The following is a 26,801-nucleotide window of genomic DNA, read 5'->3' as shown; positions in this document are numbered from 1 at the left end:
GATGCACAGGAGCCGTTTATTGCCGGACAGCGCGCGCAGCCCGCGGGAGGCAGGGATGGATAAGGCAGATGGCAGCCAGTTAAAGCTCGAGGGGGCCGGGGGACAGCCGTGCACGGGGAGGGGGGGCCGGGCCTACCCCCGCTCGTGCTGCACCCCGATGGGGGCAGAGGGGGCCCAGGCGGACTCCCCCCCGCAGGCGCCGGCCCCGCCGCCGGGGTCCCGCTCCTCGTAGCCGGGGTTGCGGTGGCCGGGGGCCAGGCGGCAGAAGCAGCCCCCCGGCGCCCCCGAGTAGTGGGCCAGGAGGGCGGCCACGCTGGCGAACTCGGCGTTGGAGTGCTGCCGTCGGCACCGGAGCGGGAGAGAGGGCAGAGGGGAGAGGTGAGCCCCCCGTGAGGGCCATGCAGGGATGCCCACGAGCCCGTGTGCCCACGCGGCTCTGCACCCCTGGACTGAATGTACCCCACACCAAATACCTGTGTACCCGTGCACGAGCACACTCATGCCCCAAACACAGACCTGTGCCTGTGCAGCAGGTGCCCACAGATGCGGGACATGCCCCCGTGATTGTGCTGCAGGTGCCCACAGACCCAAGGTACCCACGTCCTGGGCACATGAGTCAAATAGAGCCGTGCACCCCCTGCCCCTGTGCACGTGTATATTGGTGTACCTGTGCCCCGTGTGTGCACACACAGCTGCCCCTGCGCACTGATACACCCACAAGGCCTGTAGGGCTGTGAGTCAGACACACCCATACACCTGTGCACCACGTACCCATGCACAGATGTACTTGGCCACCCACTAATCGGATGTATTTACACACCAAAGTGTGGGTGCACCTGTGTGCCTTGCACAGATGCACCTGTGCCCCAGTGCACCCACAAATGCCCTGACACCCCTGTGCACCCCACACAGGTGCCCCTGAGCACTGATGCCCTTACACTCCCGTGCATCCCTGCACCAAGGCACCAGTTCATCATGGACAGATGGACCAAATGAACTTGCATGGGCATCAAATGCATGGACACACCAGTGCACCCATGTCCCGACTGTATCCATGTCCCAATGTGTCAGTGCATCCACGCACAGATGCACTGACACACCAGGGCATCCATGCACTAATGCACCCAGTGTTTGTTCACACCAGTGCATCCATGTCCTGATGCACCAACACACCAGTGCATCAGTGCACAAATGCACCAAAAGCACTTATAGCCCCAGGGCACCCCTGCACAGGTGGTCTCAATGCACCTACACGGTGTGTCAAATGCACATATATACCAGTGCATCCGAATGCCAACACACCAATGAATCCATGCACAGGCACACCAGATGCTTGTACACATTGGTGCATCCATGCACAGGGGCACCCAGTGCCCTCATACACTCCATCCGTGCATCCATGCTCCACTGCAGCCGTGCACAGATGCACCAATACCCCAGGGCATCAATGCACAGATGCAGAAAATGCCCTTTTACCCCAGTGCACCCCCACAAGACCCATCACATGCACTTACCCCGGTGCAACCCTGCACTGCTGCAGCCCCGCAGCAAACACACTCGTGCCCCCAACCCACCCTCACCCGCCGCCCCCGCGCCGCCCCGGGCTCACCTCCACGCAGAACCTGCCCTGGTGTGTCCTGAGGAGGCCGTAGGACACGACGCCGCAGGGCGCCCGCACCCACAGGCACCAGCGCTTGGGCAGCCCGGGCTCGGGGCGCAGCAGGAACGCTCCGGGCACGTCCCGCCGCAGCAGCGCGACCCCCGCGTCCCTGGGGACAGGGGGTGGGCACAGGGGGTGGGCACAGGGGGTGGGCACAGGGGGTGGGCGCAGGGGGCGAGGGGCGGCCCCCGCGCACTCACCTGGCGATGCCGGCGAAGGCCCACACGCTCTCGGCGAGGACGCTCTCGTTCTCGGGCAGGAGGGCCAAGCTCCGCGCGCCTTTGCTCTCCCATCCCGCCGCCGCTGCGGGAGCCCGTCAATCCCCTCTTTGCCCCCAGAGCCCCCCGATACCGGGGCCGCGTGTGCCCCCGTGCCTCGGTTTCCCTGTGCCACTCACCGGCGTCGCGGGGCGGCTGGTGGAGCTGCCCCTCGGCCCCGCAGTCCCTGTAGGCCCCCGAGCGCAGCACTTTGCTGCGAATGGCTTTCTTGCGCACCAGCACCGGGGAGCAGTAGGGGTTCCCCGGGCGCCAGGAGCCGGCTCTGCCCTCCGCCTCCGGCCGCCGGTCCTGGGGAGGGGATGGAGGGGCTGTGAGGGGGGCTGGGGGCTCTGGCTGTGGGGAACGGCGTGTGAAACACCGCGCAGGAAAAAAAGGCCGTGGAAGAAACGCAACACCAAAAAGGCGACGTCGAAGGTGCGACATCAAAGACGTGACCCCAAAAAACGCGGCACCGAAAAAGCAACACAAAAAAAAAGCAACGAAGATGCTGCACCGAAAAAGCTACGCCAAAAATATGACACCAAAAACGCGACGCCAAAAATGAGACAAAGGTGCTACACCAAAGAAGCGGCACCAAAAATGTGACACCAAAAAATGCGACGCCAAAAATGCAACACCAAAAAAAAGGGACGCCAAAAATGAGATACTAAAGGTGCACCACAAAAAATGCGACACCAAAAATGCTACACCAAAAAATGTGACACCAAAAATGTGACACCGAAAATGCTACACCAAAACACCATGAAGAAAAAAATGCTGTGGGGAAAAATGCTGTGGACTAACTGCAACACCAAAAATGCTGTGCAAAACACCAAAAAAAAAAAAAATGTACAAAAAAAAAAAAAAAAAAAAAAAAAAAGAAAAAAAAAAAAAAAAAGCCACGTGCAAGATACTGGAAAAAATGCAGTGCAAAAAATGCTATACAAAAAAAATGCAGTCAGAAATGCCACGCAAAAAGCACCCTGCAAAAATCATCCTGCAAAAAATGCCGTGCGAAAAAATGAGATGCCAAAAAAAAAAAAATGCAAGAAAGTGATGTGCAAACCATGATATGAAGAAAAAGTGCTGTGCAAAACACCATGGAAAAATGCCACGCAAAAAAAGGTCATGGAAAACATGCCATGCAAACAAACCACCATGCAAAGGATGCTGTGCCAAAAAACCCCAACAGTGCAAAAAGGACTGTGAAAAACCCCCACTGTGCAAAAATGGTCTGCAAGAAATGCCAAACCGAGACAGCCATGCAAAAGAATGCCATGTAAAAAAGTTATATGAAATAATTCCGTGTAAAAAAAATTATACGGAAACACTCCGTGAAAAAAAAAGTGCAGTGTGAAAATACCAGGGGGAAAATACCGTGCAAACCTGATGTGAAAAAAAAAAAATGCTATGCGAAAAAAAACCTGCCGTGCAAACACGCCCGATGCCAAATTCCAGGCAGGAAAAGGCTGTCAAGGAAAAAAACCATCTAAAACAGAAGGTGAGGACGGACTGCGCAGGGCGGACCCTGCAAAATGCACCGGGCAAAAACGCACCCTTCAAAATGCCGTGTAAGCGTGAAGCGCTGCACTCACACCACCGTGCAAAGGGGACACGCGAGAAATGCCGTGTTAGACCGTGCTGTTTGATGACGTGCTGAAAAGGCCAGGCAAGAGCTGCCCGGGAAAACGCGGGGCAAAAAAAAAAAACCAAAAAACTCTGCCAAAAGCACCGTGCTGTTGTGAAAGACATGAGGTGGTTCTGTGCTGGGCCGTCTCTGGGATGGTCCCGGTGGGTCCCCGCCAGCCCAGAATATCCTGTGAAACGCCGTGCAAAGGAAAGGCCATGCGAGACACCGTGCAAACATCGGGCTGTGCAAAAGCACGGGTAAGAAAACACTGCAAAAATCCCACGCGTGAGAGCCCCCGTGGAGCAGCACCCGGGGAAGGGGCTGTGGGCACCCACCCCTGTGCCCAGCGAGCCGAGGCCGGCGGGCGCGGGCAGGCGCCGGAACGACACCAGGGCGTTGACGTTGCGAGACACCTCGTCGGGGTTGAGGGGCTCCCGCAGCACCCCCGGCCCCGGGGGCTCCCCCTCGCCCGCCTGCTCCTCGGGATGCGCCAGGAGGTGGCAGAGCTGGAAGCAGCGGCAGAGCAGGAGGTGCAGGGTCTGGACCTGGGGGACGTGAAAGACGCTGCGTGCAAATCTAAAAAATAATGATAATTGTGGGGGGGCTAGGGGGATGGGGGAAGGTTGGGCCGCCACCTCTCCCGGGAGCCCCACGAAGAGGTGGCAGAAGAGGGTGCTGGGGGGGGCTGTGGGGGTTGCGGGCCACGAAGGCGAACTGGCGGTCGGCGAGGCAGCACGTGCTGTACAGGATCCGGCGGAGAGCGTGGGCCATCAGCAGGGTCTGGGGGACCAGAGGGGGGTCAGGGGGACCCAGCACCCCTGGGGGAGTCCTCCCAGTGTCACCCCTATTTGCCCAGAAGTTTGCAACCCAACTTAGAAAAGCAAAGCAGGTTTGCAAGCAAAAAGTTCAGAGAGGTGCAGCCCCCCTGGGGCACATTTCCGGCAGCACCCAGAACCCAAGAACCTCCCCAGCACCCTTGACCACCTCCAGCACCTCTGACCCCCCTTCCAGCATCCCTGAGCCCCCAGTGCACCTGACCCACCCCACAGCACCCCACAGTGGCCCCTCCCCAATACACCCGACTCTCTTCCCCCCAAACACCCCTAACCTCCCTTCCCAGCACCTCAACACCCCTGACCCCCTACCCAGCACCTCTGACCCCCTTCCCCAGCAACTCTGACCCCCATCCCCAGTACCCATGACACCCCCCAGCACCCCGACCCTCCTCAGCACCCCTGACCATCCTTCCCAACACCCATGACTGCCCTCCTCAGCACCCCTGACCCTCCCCAGCACCCCTGAACCCCTCCACAGCACTCACGACCCTCTCATCACCCCTGACCCTCCCTACCATCACTGACCCCCCCCCGCACCCCTGACACCCCCCCCCAGCCCCCTACCTCCCCGTCAGCGCCGTAGACCTTCAAACCCTGCAAACTGAACCTCAGCACCACCAACCTCCTCCTGGGACAGTCCTGTCCGGGGGACATGTGGCACTGGGGGGGCCGGGCTGTGGTACCCGAGGGTCCCCCCCAGGATTCGGGGTCCCCCCGTTTCCCAGTGAGGGGGAGCAGTGGTAGATGCCCCACCTTCAGTGCCTGCAGCTGCTCCTCCAGCCGCCCCCCCTGCTGCTGCAGGTCCAGCTCCTCCACCACGAAAGAACCCACGTACTGGGGGGGCAAAACCCACCCGTGTCAGCAACAACCCCCTGATGCTGCAATTGCTGCCCCCCAAGGCAACCAGCCCACCCTGAGACGATGTTTTGGGGGATCATGGGGATGTAGCTGCACCCAAACCCCATCTTGGGGTTTGTGTCCCCCCCCTCATGGGTAAGTCACCTCTGCTGGTTTGGTGACACCCCGGGCTCGCTGTTGGGGGGCCGCAGGGTCCAGCCCCCGCCCGTTGGACGACTTCTTCTTCATGGCAGTGGGGTTTTGGGGGTGAAGGCTGGATCAGGATGGGGTTAAGCAGCTTCGGTGCCACATGTGAATTATCCGGAGCCCCCCGGGGCGGTGATGCTGGAGCACTCGGTGGGAGCCTGGACGTGGTCCCTGGTCACCGTCCCTGCGAGGAGGGAGGGGACAGACACAACCTGCCCCCACCGTCCCCTGTTTCCAGTCCCTTCACGGAGCTCCCCAAGTCCTGACGCCAATGCAGATGTCCCCAGGTCCTGTCCCCGTCACAAGGGTTCTCCCATACCGGCCCAAACGAAGGGGTCCCGAAGTCCTGACCACAATCCCAACGTGAAGATCCTGCATCCCAGACCCAACACAAGGGTCTCCGTGTCCCAGCCCCCTGTGGCCTCTCCCTCTGTGACCCCAGGTGCCATGAGAGCTCCCCACAGCCTGACCCCGACCCCAAGACAAAGGTCCCCGTGTTCCAACCCTGACACCACAGTCCCAATGTCCTGATCCCAAGTGCAATGTGAATGTCCCCCTGTCCTGCCCCTGAGTTCCACGCGAGGGTCCCATATCCCCACTCCGAGCAGGATGCACGCAGTCCCTGCGTCCTGACCCTGAGGGCAATGTGAGGAGCCCCAAATCCCAACCCCAAACGTGATGGATGCAGTCCCCACATTCCTCCCCCAAAAGAACCCCAAGAGATCCCTGCATCTCGAGCATGCAGTCCGGACCAAGGGAGTTGCACGTGCAGCCCCACATCCCAAACTGCAGCAAGATTTTTTTAAGGTTCCAATCCCATCCTGCCCCTCTCCCAGCTCTGCATCCCCTGTTCCCGCTGTCCCTGCATTCCGAGACCCCCGTGGCTGTCCTTCAGGGGTGATCCCCAAAACACCAGCGATGGGGGCAGCAGGTTTGGGGATGCTTTTTCGGCCAGAGCACCCACCAAGGGATGTGCCCGGCCCCTCTCCAGACACCCCAAGGGGGTTTGTGCTTCGCAGCCCTCGGCCGGGCTGAGACCGGCGCAACTCGTGTCACGGAGACTCAGCCACCTGGGTGCAAACACGTGGGACAGGGGAGTCCGGCTGCACCAGGTGCACCTAATGAGGTGTGGGGGGTCCCTCCGGTGCCGCCACCCGCGTTACAAGCTCAGGTTCGCCCCTCTCATTCCAGCTCAATTTGGGGGGTCTCCCCCCTCCCCCAGCCAATCCGAGGACAGGCAGCCCCCAAGCCCCGCCCCGCTTTTCCCACGCTTCATTCCTCAATGGAGCCCCCGGCCCACCGGCCACCCTGGGGGTCCCCAAGGGAGGGATGCTGACCCCAAAATCTGGGGTGCGCGTGAGCGTGTGCGTGACAGCGGGCACCGAGCATCCCCAGGGACCCCCATCCCGCCGGGCCCCCATCCCGGCTCACGGGCAGCTCCCGCTTGGATGGCTCCGGAGAAACGCAGGTGAAAAATTCCCGGTGCTGCGGGTCCCGGCCTCCGCTGGTTGTTTTCCCTTTGCCGGTGGCTCCTCCGGCAGCTCCCGCCGTGGCGCAGGGATGCTCGACCCGCTGGCGTCAGGCCCGCGCCACCAGCCAGGCCCCGGCGAGCCCGAGCCCACGGAGCCCACGCCGGGCACGGGGCAGGCAGCGAACTCCCATTTCCTGCCTCCGATCTGCCCGCGATGAATCACCGCAATTTTCCTCCCCGGTTCTCTCCGTTTCTTGGAAGCGACGGCGAGCAGGAACGCTCGCTCCGGCTTTTTGGAAAACGCGGCTGCGGCTGATTTTCTCTCTCCCTTTCCCCCTCTCCTCCAGCGTGCCCGGCGGAGCAGCGATTTCTAACCCTGACACGCACACACGTGGTCGCTTGCTCGCTCGCCACCCCCTGCTCTGATGCTCAGACCCTTTTCACCCCAATTTCTACATTCCTTGGGGAGTTTTGCCCACTGCTGCTTGCTTTTGCCAGAAAAAAATAAAGAGGGGTGGCTCCGACCTCACTGCAAAGCACCCACGTAACCCAGAGCCTCCCCAGCACCCTCTGTCCGGCTGAGGCGAAGCTGCTTCCAGCCCCAGGGATGCACTTGGCTCCTGGAATGGGAAAGCAGCAGTCTGGGGAGGTGATGGGGTCTAATGCCCTGGGATGCATCCAAAAATCCTGTCTCGTGCCCTAGTGATCCCAAGGGTGCAAGGAAAAGCATCCAACCAGTGGCATTCAAACCTTGGGTCACAGCCAGCACCAGCTGCTTCAAGACACCGTGAGATGTGCTGGCAGAGCCACCGGAACAATCGATAGCGTAGAAACGGGGGAAAAAAGGAAAAAACAGGACAGATGGGGCTGAAGAAATAACATAACGGAGCCCAGTCTGGCCAGGAAGTGGAGACTGGAGAAGAGCGAGCGGCGGAGGCAGCATGAACCTCCCTGGATGTGCTTGCTGTGTTGGTAATGAAGGTTTTCCAACCTGGGAAGCAGGGATCAATCCTTTGGATTAAATACAACCAGCTCTGTGGCTTTTGGCCTTGGCTCAGTGTGCAGAAATCACCTAATTCAAACCACAGCCAAAGAATCTGGTGATGACCAAGGGAGCCAACAGCTGGTTTTGGCTCCACTCAAAGTTTGAGGTGCACTTGCTCAGGTGTGAAAAACAGGTGTCATCCAGAGCAGTGTTTTTTTTTAAAAAAAAATCTGTGGTGTTGTTGGTGCTGGAATGTTACTGGGAAGAGGGAGGTGGCAAAACGCCCAGTGGTTGAGTGAGGACTCCTCGTCCCCATAAATATCCTACCACTGAGAGAAGTTTCTCAGATTTGACTCACTGCAACACCAACAAACCCCCTGCTTTCAGCACAAGTAGCCCCAGGAACGAGCCATTAACCAATGTCTCTAATTGCTTTACATCCCTGTGGATTATTATTTGATTGGAGCTTTCACTCTCTCTTTCCCATCAGCTGTGACTTTTAGCCCGCTGTTTGCACCCTCCTTACAGGGCCGGGAACAATTTGAGCTATTTCTATACGAATTTTTTTAACTCTCCGTTGTTAGAGGCAGCACACTGGGATGGCAACTGAAAAGAATAAATTCAATAAGGCTATTTTCTCCCTTTCTGCGTGTGCAATTCCCCTCCTCACAGCACGGTACGTGCACAGCTCTTTGCAGAGGCACGTTGGAGGCTGTCAGATCCCATTGGAATTGCTGCCCTGGGCACGGCAGAGCCGGGGACGTGGAAAGATGTGCTTTGAAGGTGCTGCTGTGTTGAGCAGGGCAGGGGGAGGAGGTTTCAGCTGGGCTTTTTTTGTCCCCACTGATCCCACAGGGGGAAGAGGAGCAGCAAGAGGTTCCAACAGAGCTTCCTTCTTGCTCACCTTTGTCTCCAGAAAAACCAGGGAAGAGAAAGGTCAGGAGCTGGTCCAACTACAGAGCTTGGCAGGGGCTCAGGCTAAATCATGCTGGCACTGTGCTTTTAACAAAGATCTGCATCTGCAGCAATCTGTGGTGACTGTATTCCCTCCTCTCTGCCTTTCCTGGAGGAGAAGCTGTGGCGAGGAGAGAAAGGACACAGGAAGCAGGCCTGGAATCTAGTTTCATTTTATTTTAGCAAACCGCATGTTCTTCACTTATCAACATCTCTACATTAGCAATTGTATAGCTCTCCAACTTCTCTTTAAAAAAGGGTAAACAAGAGGGGACAAACTCAGGCTTTTTCATCTCTTAAAAACATCTGAAAGTTGGATTCAAGAAGACTTTGATATATTTTGGTTTCAAGGTAACAGATGTGGTGTGGAAACACTAATTCAAATCACCCGCCTGATCGAGAACTGCCCCTTTTGGAGCCCCTCTGGCACCAGACCCTCAGGAGAGGCCGAAGATGCGACTCACCCTCGTCACACAGCCCTGGCTGGTCGGGAGGAGCTGGATGTGCCACCCCCTCAGCCCGTGGCTCTGAGGAAAGCAGCACCTTGGGGCTCAGTGCAAGTGCTGTATGTACACGGCTCCCCACGGAAGCGCCAAGGCCCTCGGCATGCAGGGATCTAGGGAGGACTCTTCTGCCGCGGCACCTTCTCATTAAAGAATCACATTCCCCCAGTCATCCTGTTCCTGCTGTCTAAAGATCTTCTTTGAAGAATTGTTTTAAAAGCCAACCCTCCCCCCGGAACCCACGCGGAACACCGTAAATGTACAGATTAGAGACGTCCTAGAAAAGTCCTAAAATTATTGCAGAAACTAAAGATGACTCGTTCCAGGGGAGGGGCAGGCACGAGGCACAGCATCGAGATCTACCGAACGCTCGGGGCGGTTTGATTTAGTTTTCAGCTTTTCCCCCATCATTCAAGAAAACAAAAATAAAAAAAAATTAAAGAAGTGTTTAAGCATCAGAACTAAAATACAAATGCACGTTGACTTATAAAACAAGATTGTGGATTTGACCATGGGGTTCCCTGACACTGGAAACATTTTACTTTTTTGCCCGGAGAGATTTCCTCATGGTGGATTTGCCCTTAGCAGAGGGTTTCACTTCCTTCCTCCCGCTGGCTGCTGGTTTCTTGGAAGAGCTGCCACCAGAGGGTTTCTTGATGGCTGGGGCTGCTGGTTTGGCTTTCTTAGCAGGGGTTTTAACCTTGGGAGGGGGCTTTGCTTTCCCCCGGCGGGCTGCGGGGGTTTTCCTTGGCTTGGGTTTGGACTCTCTTCGCTTCATCGGAGGGGCCCTGCTCCGGGATTTGGGAGGTGGCCTCTTCTGCATCCTGTCAGGAAGAGAGAGCACAGGAGCTCAGTGGAGGTGTGAGGGTACCAGGAGCAGAGCTGCTGCCAGCAATTTGCATTAACGAGGCAGATCTTGGCAACCCTGTTCTTTGCCATGGCTGCTCCTCCTGCAGCAGCACATCCCATGAGCTACATCCCAAAGAACAAGAGCTCCTCCGGTAGCTCTCACCACGCTGAGCTCTTCCCATCCCCACAGAGCTCTGCCAGCGAGGCTTCCAGCCCCTTCCTTAGGCAAATAAACAAATAAATAATGACAGTGAATCAGTGAGCTGTCAGAACAATTAAGAGCCCTAAGCACTCTTTCTCCTCTCTAAATGGAATTTCATTACTTAATGAACAACACTCATCTTAAATCCACATTCTGAGTGAGGGCAGGTCTCATCTGGCTACAGAGCTGCAAATAATACTGTAGGGAAGAGTTTTCCTAAGGAAACACTTAGTAAATACAAAAAGTCCCATGTAAAACATCACACTTTATAAAGCAGGAGACTAAAGGCAATATGAAGAACAAACACAGGCTCTCTCTCATCTGGAGGAAGAAAGACAAAAGCTTCAGATTATGGAATGGGGGAGATCAGTATCTCTGGAGCAAGGAATAATTAGAAACTTCTTCCAACACCTGTGAGTAACAGCCCTGTGGATAAATGACCACACCAAGAGTCACCTGAGCACTCTACAGCTCTGACAGACACTTTTATTTCATCCAAAGGAGCCCACTCATCTCTCATGCTGCCATACCTCTTCTTTGGTGGGGGCTCTTCCTCCTCAGACTCTTCCTCTTCAGATTCTTCTTCCTCCTCAGATTCCTCCTCTTCTTCCTCATCAGATTCCTCGGAGTCCTCATCCTGCTGCTTCTCTGGGTAGAGCACATCTGGGCTACAAGAGGGGTCTGGTCAGAGTGTGATTTGGTTCTAAGGATATAACTCCAGGGTTGGCAGGCCTTGGATAAGTCTGGCTCTCATCTGACACAGCAGATTCCCCCTAAGGTTACAGCTTTGAGCCTAATCCAGAAATGCCCCCAGAATTCTGTGATTGCTGCTATCCCAAACCAACATTCCTTACTCTCTGCAATGGTAGAAGCACAACAGCTTGGGAATGCCCCAGGCTTAAGCTGCCTCTTCTCTGGCTCTCTCCCTCATTTCTCCTTCGCTGCAAACAGACAGACAACAAAGGGGCAGGATCAGACTTCAGGGACTGAACGTGGGCTGAAGCTGTGAGGTCTCTGTGTGTGTGCAATAAAGGAAGGTGGGGAGTAGAGATTTTATTGACTATGCTGCCATTTGGCTCTTCCTGGGACACCAAGTGCCCATCCTGGTGCTCCACAGGGCCCAGCACAATAACAGCTCCCAGCAGGAGCAGAAAGGCTGGTTTAGGCTCACAGTAGCTAATCTAGGTCATGCTCCCTCCTCCCATTCCTCTCCCTTCAGGAAGGCTAACAGCTGGATCCTGCTCCTTAGGAGCAGCCTTGTGCTGAGAACCCACCACACTCCCTGCTCAGGTGAGTCTGTTTTAGCACTGGAACACTTAAATAGCCCCGGCCTGCAACAAAAGCATCAGGGCAGGCTACCTGAGAATACTGAGCCCAGCATTTTTACTGCCCTTAAAAGCTTCCCTTGCTAATGAAATCAGCTTTATGCTCACCCACAGTCAGACACCCAAGCAATGTCATTATCCAGAGTAAGGGTGACAATTTGGCAGTTCATCAGTTATTAAACCCCCCACAACCTCCCTGTAAATAGAAGGTTGGCTCAGGAACCTCAGCTCCGCCACCTGACCCGTGCAACACTTCTCTTGAACATCATTTTACAGCCAAGCTCTTTACCTGGGATAATAAGGGAAGCAAAGCTGAAAGGTTCCACTGAAGCCCTTGCCAGAAATTTGCTCCATCCAGCCATTCTTCTCACATTTCTGCAGGGTTCTCTTCAGTAGATGCACTATGAAAGAGAAAAGAAATCAGAGAAAGGCTGTTACTATCTTTGTCCTCTTGTCTGACTTCACTGCTCTCTGCAGTGCCCTCTGAAAGCAGAGCTGGAGTCAGGATGGGAAATCCTCTCACAGTCAATTTTCAAGTAAAATACAAGTGTTTGTTCCTGAGCACGTGGCAAGTGTAGCTCTACATTCTCAAGGGAAGAAGTCAAGAGTGGTGCATGTTTCTGATGTCATGATCAAGGGATGCTCCTTCAAATGCATTCATATAACTACTTCTGTCCAAATTTAACCCAGGTCTCAGCTTTCTTCACCCTGTCCTCCAAAGGGTTTTTTTTTTTAAAACAAGCCTTTTTCCCTGTTTTTGCCCTCCTCGTGTTCTGAATGTCATGTGTGCTGCATCCTTCCCTGTTCTATGGTTTGCTTTTTGTTTTGTTTTTTTAAGGGGTAAAATATTTGGTCTAGAAATACAACAAATGGACTTTTTATTCCAGTCTGTCATTCCAGACTTTTATTTCAGCCATTCCATTGTGCACTGTGTAAGAATTGTAACTCAAACAGTAAGTATAGGGGATCTTTGTCTGTGGCAAAGGGCTGAGGTTGTTTAGTCAGTTCAGAACCATTTCCAGCTTGAATTAGAGGGGCCATTTATATATTGAGCTCCCTCTAAACCCAGGGAAAAGTGAGGTCTGCCCTCAAGCACATTCCAAAGAGGTTTATGGTTATAACCACAAGGCTGGTTTTACTCTGGGTACCAAAGATCAACAGCAGCATGTAAAGGATTTGACTCCAGTCAAGTCCAGTTATAAGATGAGGTATAAACTGGGGAGGAGAGCTGAGCTCTGGCTCTGCTTTCTCATCTCATCAGATCTTCCTCCAGTTGCTCTCAGAACAAAGCAGAGATCATCAAAATTCCTTTTACGTAACGGAAGGAGAAAGAAAACAACAGATTGCAGCTGAGATTTCTTTATCTGCCTTGCAGGAGTGACAAGCAGTGGAGGCTGGCTCAGCACAGCCCTCTAAGGACCAGGGACATTTCCAATGGTCCTGAAAATAAACCATTCCAGGAAGGTTTATTCCACTTAGGAAGCCTGGAAGCTCTTTTCCCTGCCCCAAGATTAAGAAGTCACAGTTGACATCAGTCTCTAATTGGCAGAAGGCCTCAGGCAACTTCTTTAGCCCTGGAACGTGTGCTGTGAGCCCTGCACCAAACAGCTGTGCTGATGCTGTGCTTCAGCTCCAAGTGCAGAGGGCAGGATCAGCAATCTCCTCTCCAGCCCCTTGTCCTGAGCACTGGCACCAGCTCTGTGACACCACAGGAACAAACTGATCTACCTTCAGGTTTGACTCGAGGAGAGACTGCTGGGAGCTCAGCCTGCTTCAACTGACCTCCAACTGCATCGGGGCTCAGCCCAAATTACCCAAATAAGCCATTCCAAGATCAGCTTTAAAGGCTCTGATAGCATTGCTTCTGCTAAAGCAAAAGTCAAACCAGACATTAGTGTTGCTCCTGGGAACAGAGACATGCCAAACCTCCTCTCAAATACAACAGGATTAATTTCTCTCCTCATCTGCTTGACCTTTTAAAAATCAAAGCCAAACAAGGACCTCGAACAAATCAGTAAGAGGGGTGCTCAGGAATTTTTTTAGAAGTCAGACTATGCAACTTCTCTAAATAAAAAGCAATTAGGAACTGCATTGATACCAAGCTGTTGCCTTTCAAAACAGAGAGAGACAGATGAAATCAACTTGGTGATTTAAGAACAATAAAGTACTTGAATACTATTCCCCCTTCCTGGCTACAGACAAGAGAATCATGCATTCTGTCTCAAAAACTGGCCTTTGTCCGGCCTGAAAGGGATTGATGGGAATTAAAACCACTGAGCATCTCTGCAGCACAAAGAGCTGAGCAGCTGCAAGCTTGATGGAATAGTTTAAAGGTGCTGCACAGGCACATCTGCAGCTGCAGGGCTCTCCCTCTCAGCAGTCGAAGTGTTACATGGATGGGTACTTTACCCTGGAAGTTGGAGTTGGTCCCTGGGTAATTTTCCAGGATATACTTCTTCAGCGCTGTGGTGGAGCAGGTCTTCGGTTCGTTCATGGCCACAATAGCAGACAGGATGGCATCTTCCATCAGAGTCCCACCCAGCAGGGGCTTCTCCCCTGATTTCTTCAGCTATTTTCCAAGGAGGAAGAGAAAAGCATCAAGACAAAATTCTCCCAAACCAGGTCAGGACAACTCCTCTGCACCAGGTGGGTCGGCGCTCCTGCATTAGCACAGATACGTTTAATATTAAAACACTGCACAGGGAACGCTGCTCTCCCAGCTTTAAGTGGGAGGCCAGGCCTAGTCAGTCAGCTGGCCTGGGGGGCTTATCAGCAACACCTCATCCCAGTCCCCAAACACACTGCAAGTCTAAGGGCCTATCGCTCAGGGGAGGGAATAAAGCAAAACAAATCACATCATCCTCCATCCCACGGACCAAATGTACCCAAGGACTTCTGTGGCACAGACGTAAAAGACACAGCAGGCATCTGGGGTACCTGCTGCACTTCCAGTGAGGGATGGAAAGGAAGGCTTACCCCCCCAGCTCCCTACTGTGCTGGTGAGTCAGAGCTGAGGCAGCGTGTACAGCACGCTCAGCAAGGAAACGGGGGGTCTGCTCCTGAAATGGAGACCAAGAGGAGACCAAGAGTCCTACTGCTTCAGAGTTGGACAAGTCCTGAACGTGCCAGGCTGCTGGAGAAAGGGGTACCGAGTGATGGGGGGAGAGGGCGCAGTCACTGACATCCAAGGCTTGTGGTCAACAGAAGAGGAACTCAGTCTCTGACCTGGAATGTCCCAGACGCTCCTTTCCCTGTGATCTGCTCTAACTGGCCCTTCTCTACAGCTCTCTGCAGGGCATTCTTCAACAGCTGGGGCCTGAAACACAGGAGGAGAAAGCTTTACTGACACACACTGACAGCTTCAAAAACAAACAGAGAAACAACAGTTTGCAGAGTGTGAGCAGAGCAGCGCTCACCGTGCTGTCTGCCCACATCCAGACACGTTAAATGGAGACCTGTCAGCGGGCTCCTGACATGGAACACGGCAGCGCCGCGGGAGCTGAGCTGCGGCGCCTGCTCGGTGCCACAGCCAGGAACAGGCACCTGCCCTGGGCAGGATTCCCTCCCTTGGAACAGCACACCTGGATCTGGTGGGCAGTCAGTCTGCTTACAGGTAACCAAGGGGCTGAGACAAGCCCCTGTTAGAGGGGACACACGGGGTTCTCCTAGTTTTGCTTCCCAAGCCTCGACTCGCTCCCTACAGGCAAACTGCGAGATTACTGGACACGTGTGCCAGTGAAGCATCCAGAAACAAGGGGGATGAGACCCTGAGCAGAGGCCTTCACATCCCTACAGCTAAGGGGATGTGGTTTTGGCCAAGGTGTGCAGAGCAGCACTGCTGTCAGTGCCAGGAACAAAGACTGGGCGTGGAGGGATGCGGAAAAAGGCACCGCTTTTCCTCGAGCTTTCCACAGGCTCTGCCACTCAGAGCAGCACCCAGCTGCTCAAATACAGGACTGAATCACCACGAAGGGAAGCAGAGCCAGAGGAAGGCTGAGTTTCCCTGCTCCTCTGCTTGCTAAAGGACTCCAGCACCTACCTTACATCTACTTTGAGTTTGGGGTAATACTGAGACACGTATTTCTTGATCAGGCTGTAAGAAGCTTCCTTGGGCTCACACAGGCGGGTGAAGGCCAGGGGCAGGACGTCCTCCAGCTTCACCTGCTGCTCTGCAGTCGGGGCGGAGGTGCTTTTCTGAAACACACACACTTTAACACATCAGTGAGGCCCAACACTCTGCATTTCTGCACCAGCAATGTGGGGAGAAGAGCTCATGGCCATGGCCACAGAGCTGGAAAACCAGGTGCTGTAAGGCAGCTCTCTAAATTAACAACTTTAAAAGTTTAAGTGAAATGGAGCAAATTTGGCTGAATTTTCATAGGAGTCTTAGGAAAGCTTTACAAATACAAATTGCTGAGTATTTCACATATTTTTAATGATTTCCTTCCTCTTTCTATAGAAATTTTTCCTCCGCTACCCTTCAATGAGACAGGAGAAAAATCATAGAATCACAGAATCATTAAGCTTGGAAAAGACCTTTAAAATCATTGAGTCCAACCATTCCCCCTGTGCTGCCAGGGCCACCACTAAACATGTCCCCAAGGGCCACATCCACGCATTTCTTGAACACTTCCAGGGATGGTGATTCCACCACTGCCCTGGGCAGCCTGTTCCAGTGCTTTACAACTCTTTCTGATATGAAAATTAAAACCCATCAAAGGCAGGACCCATTTACACAGATCAAATCTTCCCCAAAATGAGCAGCTAAACACGAGTCCATTTTTTTTGAGATAACACAAAAAGAGCTTGATTGAAGCCAACACTCCCTTCTAAGTTTTCCTCCATCCCTTTTGTTACAATGAGAGAGGATGATGAGGAGAAAAAGGTCTACTCTTTATAGAGAAAATGTGCTGAAGTTCAGTGATTTGATGCTGAGCAGCAGCTCTGGGAACAGTCCAGTGAGTGAGGGAGCTGCTCCCCAGCCAGCTGAATTCACCAAAAACATTTGTTTTGCTGCCACACAGAGAAAGGAACTACAAAGACACCAGTTAGCTGCACAGAGAAGTGATGTGTCAGCAGGTATCAGGTGCCTTGCTCACACTTCTCACGGGGCCAGTGGCCTCTTTTTAAAGAGCTACAATGCAATTACCTTCCCTCAGTGCCCTACACCAAGTGTGTGACCATTTCCCTCAGTTTTAGGGCTCTTGGTCTCCCTGGGAGGTAAGAGAGGAGCACCAAGGCGTTACCTGTCTAAGTTCAACTGTCTAAGCCCCCAGGGGATTGGCAATTCCAGCAAAGGATTTTTTGGGAACGTGTTTCACACAGCCAGCACAGCACAGAGTGGAGAACAGCCGTGCTGGAACCGTCACTGTGAAGCTCAAAAAACCAGCCCCATCACACTTGACTGCCTCAGAACAACACCCAACATCAGCAAGTTTCTTCCAGCAGCTTTAGGATTTTTTCTTCTTCCTCCCTCTGCCCTCACAGCTCATGGAAAAACGTTCACCTGGCAGTCCTGAAGACTGGAGTACTCCCTTTATCCACACAACAAATAGAACAGACACAGCAGTAGCATAAAGCTCTCTTACAATACCTGAGAGGCATCTCTCTCTACCAGGTAAAGACAGAGGAGGAGCTTCATGGTTATTCAGTTTTCTGCCTCTGAACCAAAGCCTAGGGGTTTAATGTAAACATTTTAAAACTAAGAATTTGATTATTCAACTTGGTTTTCAGTTCTCATAGTAGCTTTCTGATTCTGAGTGAGTGGGAAGGGTGTTTTAGTTACTGTGCTTGGGGAGGAAAAGCACAGCAAGGAGGAGAACGCTCTTTGTGTAGGGGTTAGCTACATTTCATAAGGTACATGTGTTTCAGTGCAAGATTTTTCAGAGTATGGTTTAAAATGGTCCATCTTACCTTTCTGTCTCTGGCTTTTGGAACAGTTTTTCCTGCATTAGACACCACCACAAAGCTCCCAGAAGCTCCCTTTCCTTTCACCTAGTTCAAAAGAAAGTCCATTTCAGGGTAACTCAGAACAATAACAACTTGAGAGAGACTCACTGATATCATGACACAGATTTTGAATGTACTGTCACCCTGGCGATGGCAGAGGCCTGATTTGAACCCACTGAAACTTCAGTAAGATCAGAAGCTGCAGCCAGACATTAATACAGACTCTGCTGTCCTGAGCAGGAGATCCTGGCAGATAACACAGGCATAAATTACAGTGTTAGAAACCCAAGCTGCTGGACTCACGTGCTGCTGCAATGCTGTGACACAACCCCCAGAAACGGTCAGGAATTGCACAAAAACCAACTGTGCAAAGTAGCTGAGTGACAAAACAGTGCTGAAGTTCTGTCAGGGTCTAACAGAGTGGAGGCAGAGGCTCATTAACCTCCAGGAGAGAGAACACGGTCAACCCAGAGACCTGCTAATGGAGTTAAGAAACTCCTGTGTAAGTCACGGGATCATGGACTGGTTTGGGTTGGAAGGGACCTTAAAGCTCATCCCATCCCACCCCCCGCCATGGGCAGGGACATCTTCCAATAGCCCCATCCAATCTGGCCTTGGACACTTCCAGGGATGGGGCAGCCACAGCTTCTCTGGGCACCCTGTGCCAGGGCCTCCCCACCCTCACAGGGAAGGACTGTTTTCCCATATCCAACCTGACCCCACTCTCTGTCAGTTTGAAGTCATTCCCCTTGTCCTGTCACCACATGCCCTTGTAAAAAGTCTCCCTTCAGTGCTGCCACCTCCAGTGCTGCTCCACAAAGCAGCTCTTACCTGCCTAATGATCCCCCTCTCCAGCTCCCTTTTCAGTGCTTGCTTCAGGAGATACCCTCTCCTCTCCAGCTCCAGGGAAGGGTATTTGTGGATGATGTATTTCCTTATTGCAACGACCGAGGCACCACTCTTCTGAAAGCAGGCCTGGAACAGAAAAAAAACATAGGTAGAAACCACCTGCACTGGAATTGTCCTGAGTGGGGCTGGAAGAACAGCAATCCACCAGGTTATGCCATCCTGGCTGTTTCTCATAATGTAATTAGGGAGGGAAATGAATTCTAAACCAAGAAATCAGCTATGGGGCCCTTCATCATCCTCATGGACTCACATTTCAGCTCCCTGGGCTGCCAGGCAGAAGCACACACACCTTACACATCAGCTTTCCTGCTGACAGACGGCACTACCACCTGTACCTCAGCGAGCTGAAATGGTGCATTTTAGGCACACACATTGTCCTGCTTTGCAACAGATGAACCAAAGACACGCTGGTCTCTGCTCACCCTGATGGCCTCGGTTAAAATGGCATCCATTTTGGGCCGGGAGGTGGCTGCCATCTGGGTCTGCTTCTGTGCCCGGGCCAGCTGGCTGGCAGAGAGCGTGGCCCACGCAGGGATGGTCTTCTTCACCTTCTTCTCCTTCTCCTTGGACTGATCCTTCTCGCTTGGGAAGCGTACAGAGCAACAGTAAGACAAGAGGCATTAAAACAAAGCCGACAAACAGAAGAACAAAGCAAAAAAACCCCACAGCCCAGAACATCTGACATTGTTTAAATTAAAATAACTTATAGAATATTTTGAGGTTTCTATGAGTAAAAGAGAGCCTGTCTCGATATTCAGCCTCACATGTGTTCTGGAACAGCAGCTACATATGATCAGTAGCTTCTTCCTGACAAATACGAGCTCCTTAAGGGACTCGTCCTGTTTCCCCCATCTCTCCCACCACCCTTTCTCTCTCTAAACCCTGACTTCCTTCAGAATCCCACCCAATTCCCTGAATTCAGCATCAAGCAAGCCTTACTCCTTTTTGGTTTCTTCTGAGGACTTTGTTTCCCCCTTCCCTTCATTCTCAGGTTCCTTTGGCTGTTCTGCTTCATTGGATGCAGCAGGCAGGGTTTCAGTCTCTTGTTCCTCTCCAGCAGAGGCAGATTCCTCAGAGGTGACTTCTGCATCTAAAAGATGTGAAAAAGCATCAAGTTGCTGCCCAAAACTAGCTTCTATTCTTCAGGAATGTAAAGGGGAAAAAAAAAAGGCTTAAAACACACCCCAAAAATTATTTCCCACTGATTTCTTTTCTCTAATTTAAATAGATGATTTAAATGTAACTTAAAAAGTGAAGAAAACTGCTGAAAAAAGCTTCAATAAAGTGCAATCAACCCCCACATGCCAGAAAAACTGCAAACAACATCATGTAGCATTTTCACAATGAACCAATTCCCCCAGTGTTCTCCTCTTAACTCCAGGAGTTGCTGTTGCAGTTGTCCCTCATGAGAGAGACCTGGAAGGGGAAGGGGGGAGGAAACCACTGCCATGAAACTGAGATTCTACCACTACTTTGAGCACTAAGTGTTTTTAACTCAGGAAGGTGAAAAATATACATCTCTACAGGAAATGTAGACAGATACACACAGGTACTGGCACAGGTCCAGAGAAGCTGTGGCTGCCCCATCCCTGGAAGTGTCCAAGGCCAGGTTGGACAGGGCTTGGAGCAGCCTGGGCTGGTGGAAGGTGTCCCTGCCCATGGCAGGGGGTGGGATGGGCTGCGCTTTAAGGTCCCTGCCAACCTAAACCAGTCTGGGATTCAATGAAGTAGCTTTGTTTATGACCAAGTTGTTTTCAAACCCAGAAGCACTTGAAGGGTATTTACCATCCCATCACATTTTTCCAGGCTTGGAATGCTGTAGATTGCACACGCCCTGGCAGGAACACTTGTGTATCAGAAGAATCAAATCCAGTCAGAAATCAACTTAGCAAATATATATTTAGCTGAGAACAGGCCCTAGAGGCTGGGCTGCCTACCAGATAAGACGAATATAAACCAAAATTCCACACGTTTTGGATAAAGAGCTGCCCACCATCACTGCTCTGTGCAGCCTAAGAATTCCTGGTACATTCCTGTGCACAGTTTTCCCAGGGGGGCATTTAAAATGCACAGTGAATTAAGAGAAGGTTTCGTATGTAATTCAGTTAATTGTGACACCAAAGAGGACAAAGTCAGTGAAACCAACTGTAATAGTGAAATGACACATTCTGAGACACTGAGGTGAAGCTGCTCAGCCCAGACACGTTAATATCAGACTGGATTTTATGACACATTGTGGTAAAATGTTTTTGTTCAGAAAAACAAAGAAAAAAATTAAATGCTTTGTTTTTCTATTCATTAACTCTACCTTTTGATCTCAAGCCATCATACTGACACTACTGAAACTTCACAATTTCTTTACTCTAAAAGATGTGCAAGCTTAAAAGGGACTATATTTAGCTAGATTTTCATGTCTGGAGTGTCAGGACTTCGCCAAGGGGTATGAAAGACAAAACAAACAGGTTCAAGCTGAAAACAGTGTCTGCAAAACACAGCTTCCCAATAATCCCGGGAAAGCCTGTGACAAGGAGCCAAGCATTAGCGATATTTTAATCTTGGCAGTCGGGCTTTTCAGGAGTTTCAGAACACAAGCCTGTGTTTGGATGTACTTTAAGAACCCGCCATGGAACTGTTCCATACCTGCTTTGACCTCCTCCCCCTCGGCAGGTTTGCTCTTGGGAGGAGTTTCCCGGGAAGCGGAATTCACGGAGCGGCGGATTGGCATCGCGTCGTCTTCAACTTTCTACAAAAAGCACGTGAAAATCACTACAGATGCTGGGAAGAATCAGAAAGGTTTGAAATGGGATTAAAGCAAATCAAAGCAGCATAGGTAGAAATGTTCTGGTTTGGATTTTTCAGGATGCTAAAGCACAGTAACCCTCAAACCAGCTTCTTCAAAGCGTACTAGGAGAGGATAGATTTGTATTTTACGGTTATAAAAGAAGTAATTTCAATTCCAAATTAAATGAGAGATGAGGATTTTGAGAGATACATCATCTCAGGAAAGCAGGGGAGGGGACGCAGAGTTTGTTAGACTCCCAGTCGAGTTTCCTGGAAGCAGGGGAGAAAGAGTACTGAGTAACCTTCAGCAGGACTGGAAGTCAAGGACTGATCCAAGGGCAAGCTTGGAGAAAGGGCCAGCCCCTACCTCACTTAACTTGTCCGTGTGGATCAGCTGAGCTCCCGTTAAGAGTGGAAGCGCCTTATGATGCACGGGTTCAGCTTCAGACAGATCAGTCGCCATTTAAATTAATTTCTAGCCCCAACACTGTGGAGCCCCAGGTTTTAACCCCAAGGAACTTTTTCCTAATGGTTTTCACAGTGCAGTGAGGAGTCAACCTAAAGTACAGAAAAGATGTGGTGTGAAAATTAACAAAACAAAAACATCTACGTCCACGTATCTATCAAACTAAAGATTAAAAAGAAAAGGGTAAATGATTTACAGCTCGTGACTAACACAACTGACAAGCAACACTTGCATTCGACAGAGGGGCTAAAACGTGGATGGGAACTGCAGAGCTATGGATGGAGCAGAACTGGGGAAGGTGCAAGCCAGACCTGCTCCATTAAAACATGGCTGAAAATTAAAAAGGCTCTTTAAATTCAGGGCAAGCGTTAGCAAAAAGCAGCCATTGCACTGTGGCCCTCAGTGACGTTGGGTGAGAGCAGGGGCTGACACACAGAGTAAGGAATGAAACCATTCAGTCTGTTGGGCAGGAAACACAAACACTGGGGACCCGACCCATGCCCCCACCCCAAATTAAACCCCATGCATTTAAAGAAAAGGAGGAGTCTTTCGATAAAAAAGATAACAAACAAACCAGCATTTTCCATGCTTTCCACCAAAAAAGGTAAGCTTTCCAAAACTCTGCTCCAAGCACACACACTGCCATGGATGCCAAACAGGTTAAGCTTAGTTTAACCCTCACCAAGTCTCACTCCTTACTACTGTTACACTTTTACAGCCTTTCTTACCTGTTGCCCACCTGCCTGCACTGGCCTCTCCTATGGAGAGGGGCTCCACTGATTCCATCCCAGAACAGGGCTCACCACAAACAGGCTCCTTCAGTTCCTCTCAGCACCCCTTCAAAAACCTCAGAAGCAAAGCCTCACCTCCAGCAAACCAGGGCTGGACCCATCCTGCCCAGTTCCAGCCTGTGGGCTTCCCTTCCTTACAGAGAAATAGCCAAATGCTCCCATTTTCCCCTCCTCTGGGTGGGTTTTTGCTCAGAAGGCAGGCACTTTCCACACATTTTCACTTTTAATAAGTATTTTCCCCCACCTGAGTGTTTTCCTCTTGAACAGAGACCCACCATCACTGCCAGCCCTGTTTTCAAGATGACTTTCAGCACTTTTTCAGCACTTAGCACTGCTCTCCCCATTGCCCTGTACCACACCAACACCAATTCTTGCCCAAAACAGAGTCCTCTCATTTTCCAGCACTGGGGATTCCCAATCAGAAACACTTCTGACAGGAGCTGAACAGTCACTCTGAAAAACCACGGACTTGTCTCAGCACCAGGGAAAGCAAAGCCCAGCAGCACCGGATGTTTTCTTCTGAGACAAAACAGAAAGAATCAAAACACACCAAGTGCCAAAAGCCAAAAAAAAAAAGAAAAAAAAGATGAATGAAGCTTTCCTGTGAAATGTCAGGATGGGAAAAAATACTAATGGTACTAATGGTCGATTAGAACATATGAACTACAGCCCAGCACCTTTTTGGCCTGTTTTAAGGGATAATCCTTCCTTAAGCGTGGAAAGTGAGAGGAAAAATGAAATTTTTCACCAGGTTTCAGCTCAATATCCAATGTTTTTTCAGGCACGCAGAGCCTGAAGTCCTTTAAAAAAATGACAAGATTTTGAAATGACTCCAAATCCCTCCAAAAGAACTCCAAATCCCTCCTCAGGGAAATCAGTTGGGGGATACAAAAGGCACATTCCCTGGGATGACACACACACAAGCCACACTGTGGCTGACCTGGTCCTGGGTTTTCTTTATTTTTAAACTGTGTGACCTGCGTGGCACATGCATGAAAACACAATACTCCCAGCTCTGACTTAAAGTTGCCTGAGTTCTAAAAATCTTTTTGTTTAGATCAGTGTACAAACCATCTGAGCCTTTTTGCTCTGAAGAGTAAAACTTAGCACAGCTCCTCCCTTCTGTGCCTACAACGCAGGCAAATGAGGCAGAATCCAGCAGAAATCGTTGATTCCCTCTGCATGGATCATCTCCTGCTCAAAAGGGAATCAAGGGGGCAGGAGGATAATCTCCTCCTGACTTCAAAGCACTGAGAGTCTCCAGGGGCAAAGTCACAAGCCCCACCTTGTGAGAGCTTCTCACTGCACCTGCTCAGCCCCTTTCTCTCCACACAGGGATCAAAAGTCGTTTTCTGCACTGGGTGTGAAACATCAACCACAAACAGGCCTGAATTTAGTCCCTCAAAATAACGAAGCAAAAAACTAGGTGGCTTTGCAACAGCAATGCAGGAAAACTGATTCCCCCCTCCAAATAAAATAGTCCTTTAATAGAAAAATCAAGTCACACAGAATATTACCTGAACACTACTTCAAAAGACAGCTCTAAACAGGAACCACAGTTACAATCACAAGCATCACTCTTAAGAAGAGTAAAAATGAACATAATAACTGTATTTGCATTTACACAAACACCAAACAAACACTGTGCTTTGAAAGCAGGACGAGGCCACCAGCTGAGGACGCAGTTTTCAAGGTGCTTGTTGGGTAACTCTCATGAACACTTAAATCTGGTCTACTCAGAAAAATAAAATCACATCAGCAATGAAACAACCACCAGGACTCACACTAGCACAGAAAGTTACTCCTCACACCCATTTTCCCAAAGGTCCTTTGAACTGCAGGTTCACAGGCTCCCAAACTAAGATGAACCAGTCATTCCAAAGCTGGTAATCCAGGAGGGAGCTGACAAGCAGCAAAAAAACCCAAATTTCTGGTTTTCTGGAATGTGTCCAGTCTCCCAGCTCAGGGAAGGTCCCCTAATGGAAGATCCAAAGGTACAGAGAGCTTCCCAGGAACTGTTATGAAAAACTATAGCAATCCTCTCCTGAGTTATCAGCACATTGACAGAGCAAAAAGAGAGGCTTCAAATGAGACACATTTTGGATAACATTTCAGAAGTGTGGAGTCCCCCCCCAGTGTAACAGGCATAAGAATATTAAAAAATAAAATTAATTTGAGGCATAGTTTGGCTGAGTCCTTGAATTTCTGCTGGCCATAAGATTTTTCAACTTAGCCTTCAACCTCCCTTTGAGGGAAAAGGTTTTGGGATAAATCAGGTTTGGAACGTGGCAATCCAAGTGTGAGGCTGCTGGAAACACCAAGTCACAGGGACCCGGGGCAGGGTGAGCAGGCTGAAAGCAAATATGCAATGGAAAAATGAGGAAGCACGTCCAGCCCTGAGCTGGGGGGTGTCCCCTTACTGTCACATGACACGAGTGGGTGACTGATGCATTTAGATGGGACTGGTATAAAGTGCATGACCCCTGTCTAGAAATGAGGACAAAAAGGGGTAAAAACAGTTTTTATGCACTTGCAGGGTGTCAAGGGATACAAAACCAACAACCTTAGAAGCAGTGCAAGCAAGAACAACTGGTTATCATCAGAAAGGCGTAAAAAGTGAAGTAAAACTGGATTAAAAAACCAGGCTATTGATTACTGTGCAATTGTTTACTACTCTATAAAGCTGAAGAGCATTTAAACCTCTCAGAAACTACTAAAAAAAGCACAGGAAATGTTAATATTTTTGTAAATCCACATCGAACAAGCCCAAACCCATCACTTTCTAAACTGCAAGCTGGCCAACTCTTTCAAGGCTTTTGGCCCCCTGAAATCCTCGAAGCTCATCCCCAAAAACCCAGCCCTGGCAGCAGACACTTTCCCCCAGCCCTCAGTATCTCATGGTCACAGTGTATATCCAGGAACACCTTGGATACAAAGGTGTTTCACAAAATGTATCTGTCAGGAGTTAGCTGATGCTGTCACCGGCTGCTTCCCTGAGCTGTTCCAGCACTCACTGCTCTGCCTTTGGCTTTTCCAGCTCACTGAGCTGGACTTGGTTAAGTCAGGCCAGGAGTATTTAGTCATTTAAACCAGCCTAAAATTGTGCAAGGGAATAAAATACGCTACTGGATACAAAATACAAGTTAATCCCCATTTGTGATCCTTGTCTGGCAACCTGCTTGGAAACTCCCTCACATGTGGCCGAGCACAGCCAGCACTCCCATCTCTTCTGCTGCCATTCACCGAGTTCTATCCCCACCCTTAGGGCCACTGATTTGCTGGGATGTGTCCCAGCTGCCCAGACTTTGCAGCTGATTCAGCTCCAAGGGCTGTGCTTGCAGCTCTCCTGCGGTGGAGGCTCCCAGGGATCTGTTCCAGGCTACCTGAGCTGCTGCAAAAAGCAGCTTGTTCCAATCCAACAGGAATAGTGGGCCAGGACACGGATCCAAGAGCTCCGAGGCAACACATTCCTTGGGCTGACTGTGGTACAGTGTCCATTTCCATCCACTCCTTCCCTCTATGGGGTTATGGGGGGAACAACAAACCCCACGTACATCAGGGTTCAGGAGAGCACACAGAAAATCCCTCATGCTTCCAGCGGCCAAACGCAGGAATTCCTACACTCAGAGACCCAAAGGAGAGTTTTTCTAAGCATAAAGATCTATTTCCATTTGACAGTACTTTCATTCAGGGTTGAATCCGGGTGCCATGGGTTTACCAGCCCCCCTGGGGGCCCATGACACTGGGCCTCTGGCTCCAAATGCTGTGAATGCAACCAGACTCACACCTTACCTGTCCTGATTTTTACAGAGCACAGCAAAAACTGAACCCTGCCCTTCTGTGCACACAGATGCTGTTTTCACTGGAGAAAAAAAAAAAAAAAGGAAAAAAAAAGAAAAGAAGAAAAAGAAAAGGAAAAAAAAAGAAAAAAAAAAGGCACAGAGTGAGATTGATGCTCCCACCCAGGGCTGAGCTCAGCACCTCCTCCCTGAGAGGGACACCACCCACCCCAAGCCAGCTCAATCTGCAAAGAAGTTTATTAAAACAGAAGTAAATTCCTGCCTCACCTCCACTCTTCACCCCAGCTCAGTATAAAACCACCCCAGGTTACAGATTCTCTGCCATCACTCTGTGACCTACACAGAACAGCAGATTGTCTCTGTGGCCTGGATTATCTTCCGTTCCTATA

General features: G+C 51.0%; 3 protein-coding genes across 4 annotated transcripts; all 3 read right to left on the bottom strand.

The window, feature by feature from the left end:
- Positions 1–49: 49 nt before the first annotated feature.
- SH2D5 (SH2 domain containing 5) lies at positions 50–6,239 on the bottom strand. Its single transcript, XM_027668783.1, is given in 10 exon segments — positions 50–336; positions 1,610–1,769; positions 1,861–1,963; positions 2,058–2,226; positions 3,883–4,092; positions 4,183–4,230; positions 4,232–4,327; positions 4,948–5,022; positions 5,137–5,217; positions 5,386–6,239. Coding segments are annotated over 10 exon segments (1,230 nt in total). The 5' UTR covers positions 5,470–6,239; the 3' UTR covers positions 50–132.
- LOC113959621 lies at positions 6,230–9,748 on the bottom strand. Its single transcript, XM_027668784.1, has 3 exons — positions 9,704–9,748; positions 6,859–7,268; positions 6,230–6,497 (listed from the first exon to the last, which is right to left on the bottom strand). Exons 1-3 carry the CDS (start codon positions 9,746–9,748, stop codon positions 6,230–6,232), a joined length of 723 nt encoding a protein of 240 aa, XP_027524585.1.
- Positions 8,995–26,491, bottom strand: HP1BP3 (heterochromatin protein 1 binding protein 3). 2 transcript variants are annotated; one of them, XM_027668775.1, is made up of 13 exons: positions 26,405–26,491; positions 21,723–21,913; positions 21,215–21,317; positions 19,514–19,664; positions 18,997–19,156; positions 18,497–18,640; positions 17,630–17,710; positions 15,756–15,910; positions 14,942–15,032; positions 14,126–14,285; positions 12,006–12,117; positions 10,922–11,059; positions 8,995–10,164 (listed from the first exon to the last, which is right to left on the bottom strand). In XM_027668775.1, exons 2-13 carry the CDS (start codon positions 21,816–21,818, stop codon positions 9,879–9,881), a joined length of 1,677 nt encoding a protein of 558 aa, XP_027524576.1. In that variant the 5' UTR covers positions 21,819–21,913; positions 26,405–26,491; the 3' UTR covers positions 8,995–9,878. The 2 variants fall into 2 exon arrangements, with proteins under 2 accessions (XP_027524576.1, XP_027524575.1); XM_027668774.1 differs by lacking the exon at positions 26,405–26,491 and having other exon boundaries at positions 21,723–24,098.
- Between the last annotated feature and the right edge of the window lie 310 nt (positions 26,492–26,801).

Source organism: Corapipo altera, unplaced genomic scaffold, assembly GCF_003945725.1.
Source record: "Corapipo altera isolate COAL_440 unplaced genomic scaffold, ASM394572v1 332, whole genome shotgun sequence".
Taxonomy (NCBI): Eukaryota; Metazoa; Chordata; class Aves; order Passeriformes; family Pipridae; genus Corapipo; species Corapipo altera.
The sequence above is the reverse complement of the archived record's forward strand: the minus strand, read 5'-3'. Positions and strand labels throughout refer to the sequence as shown.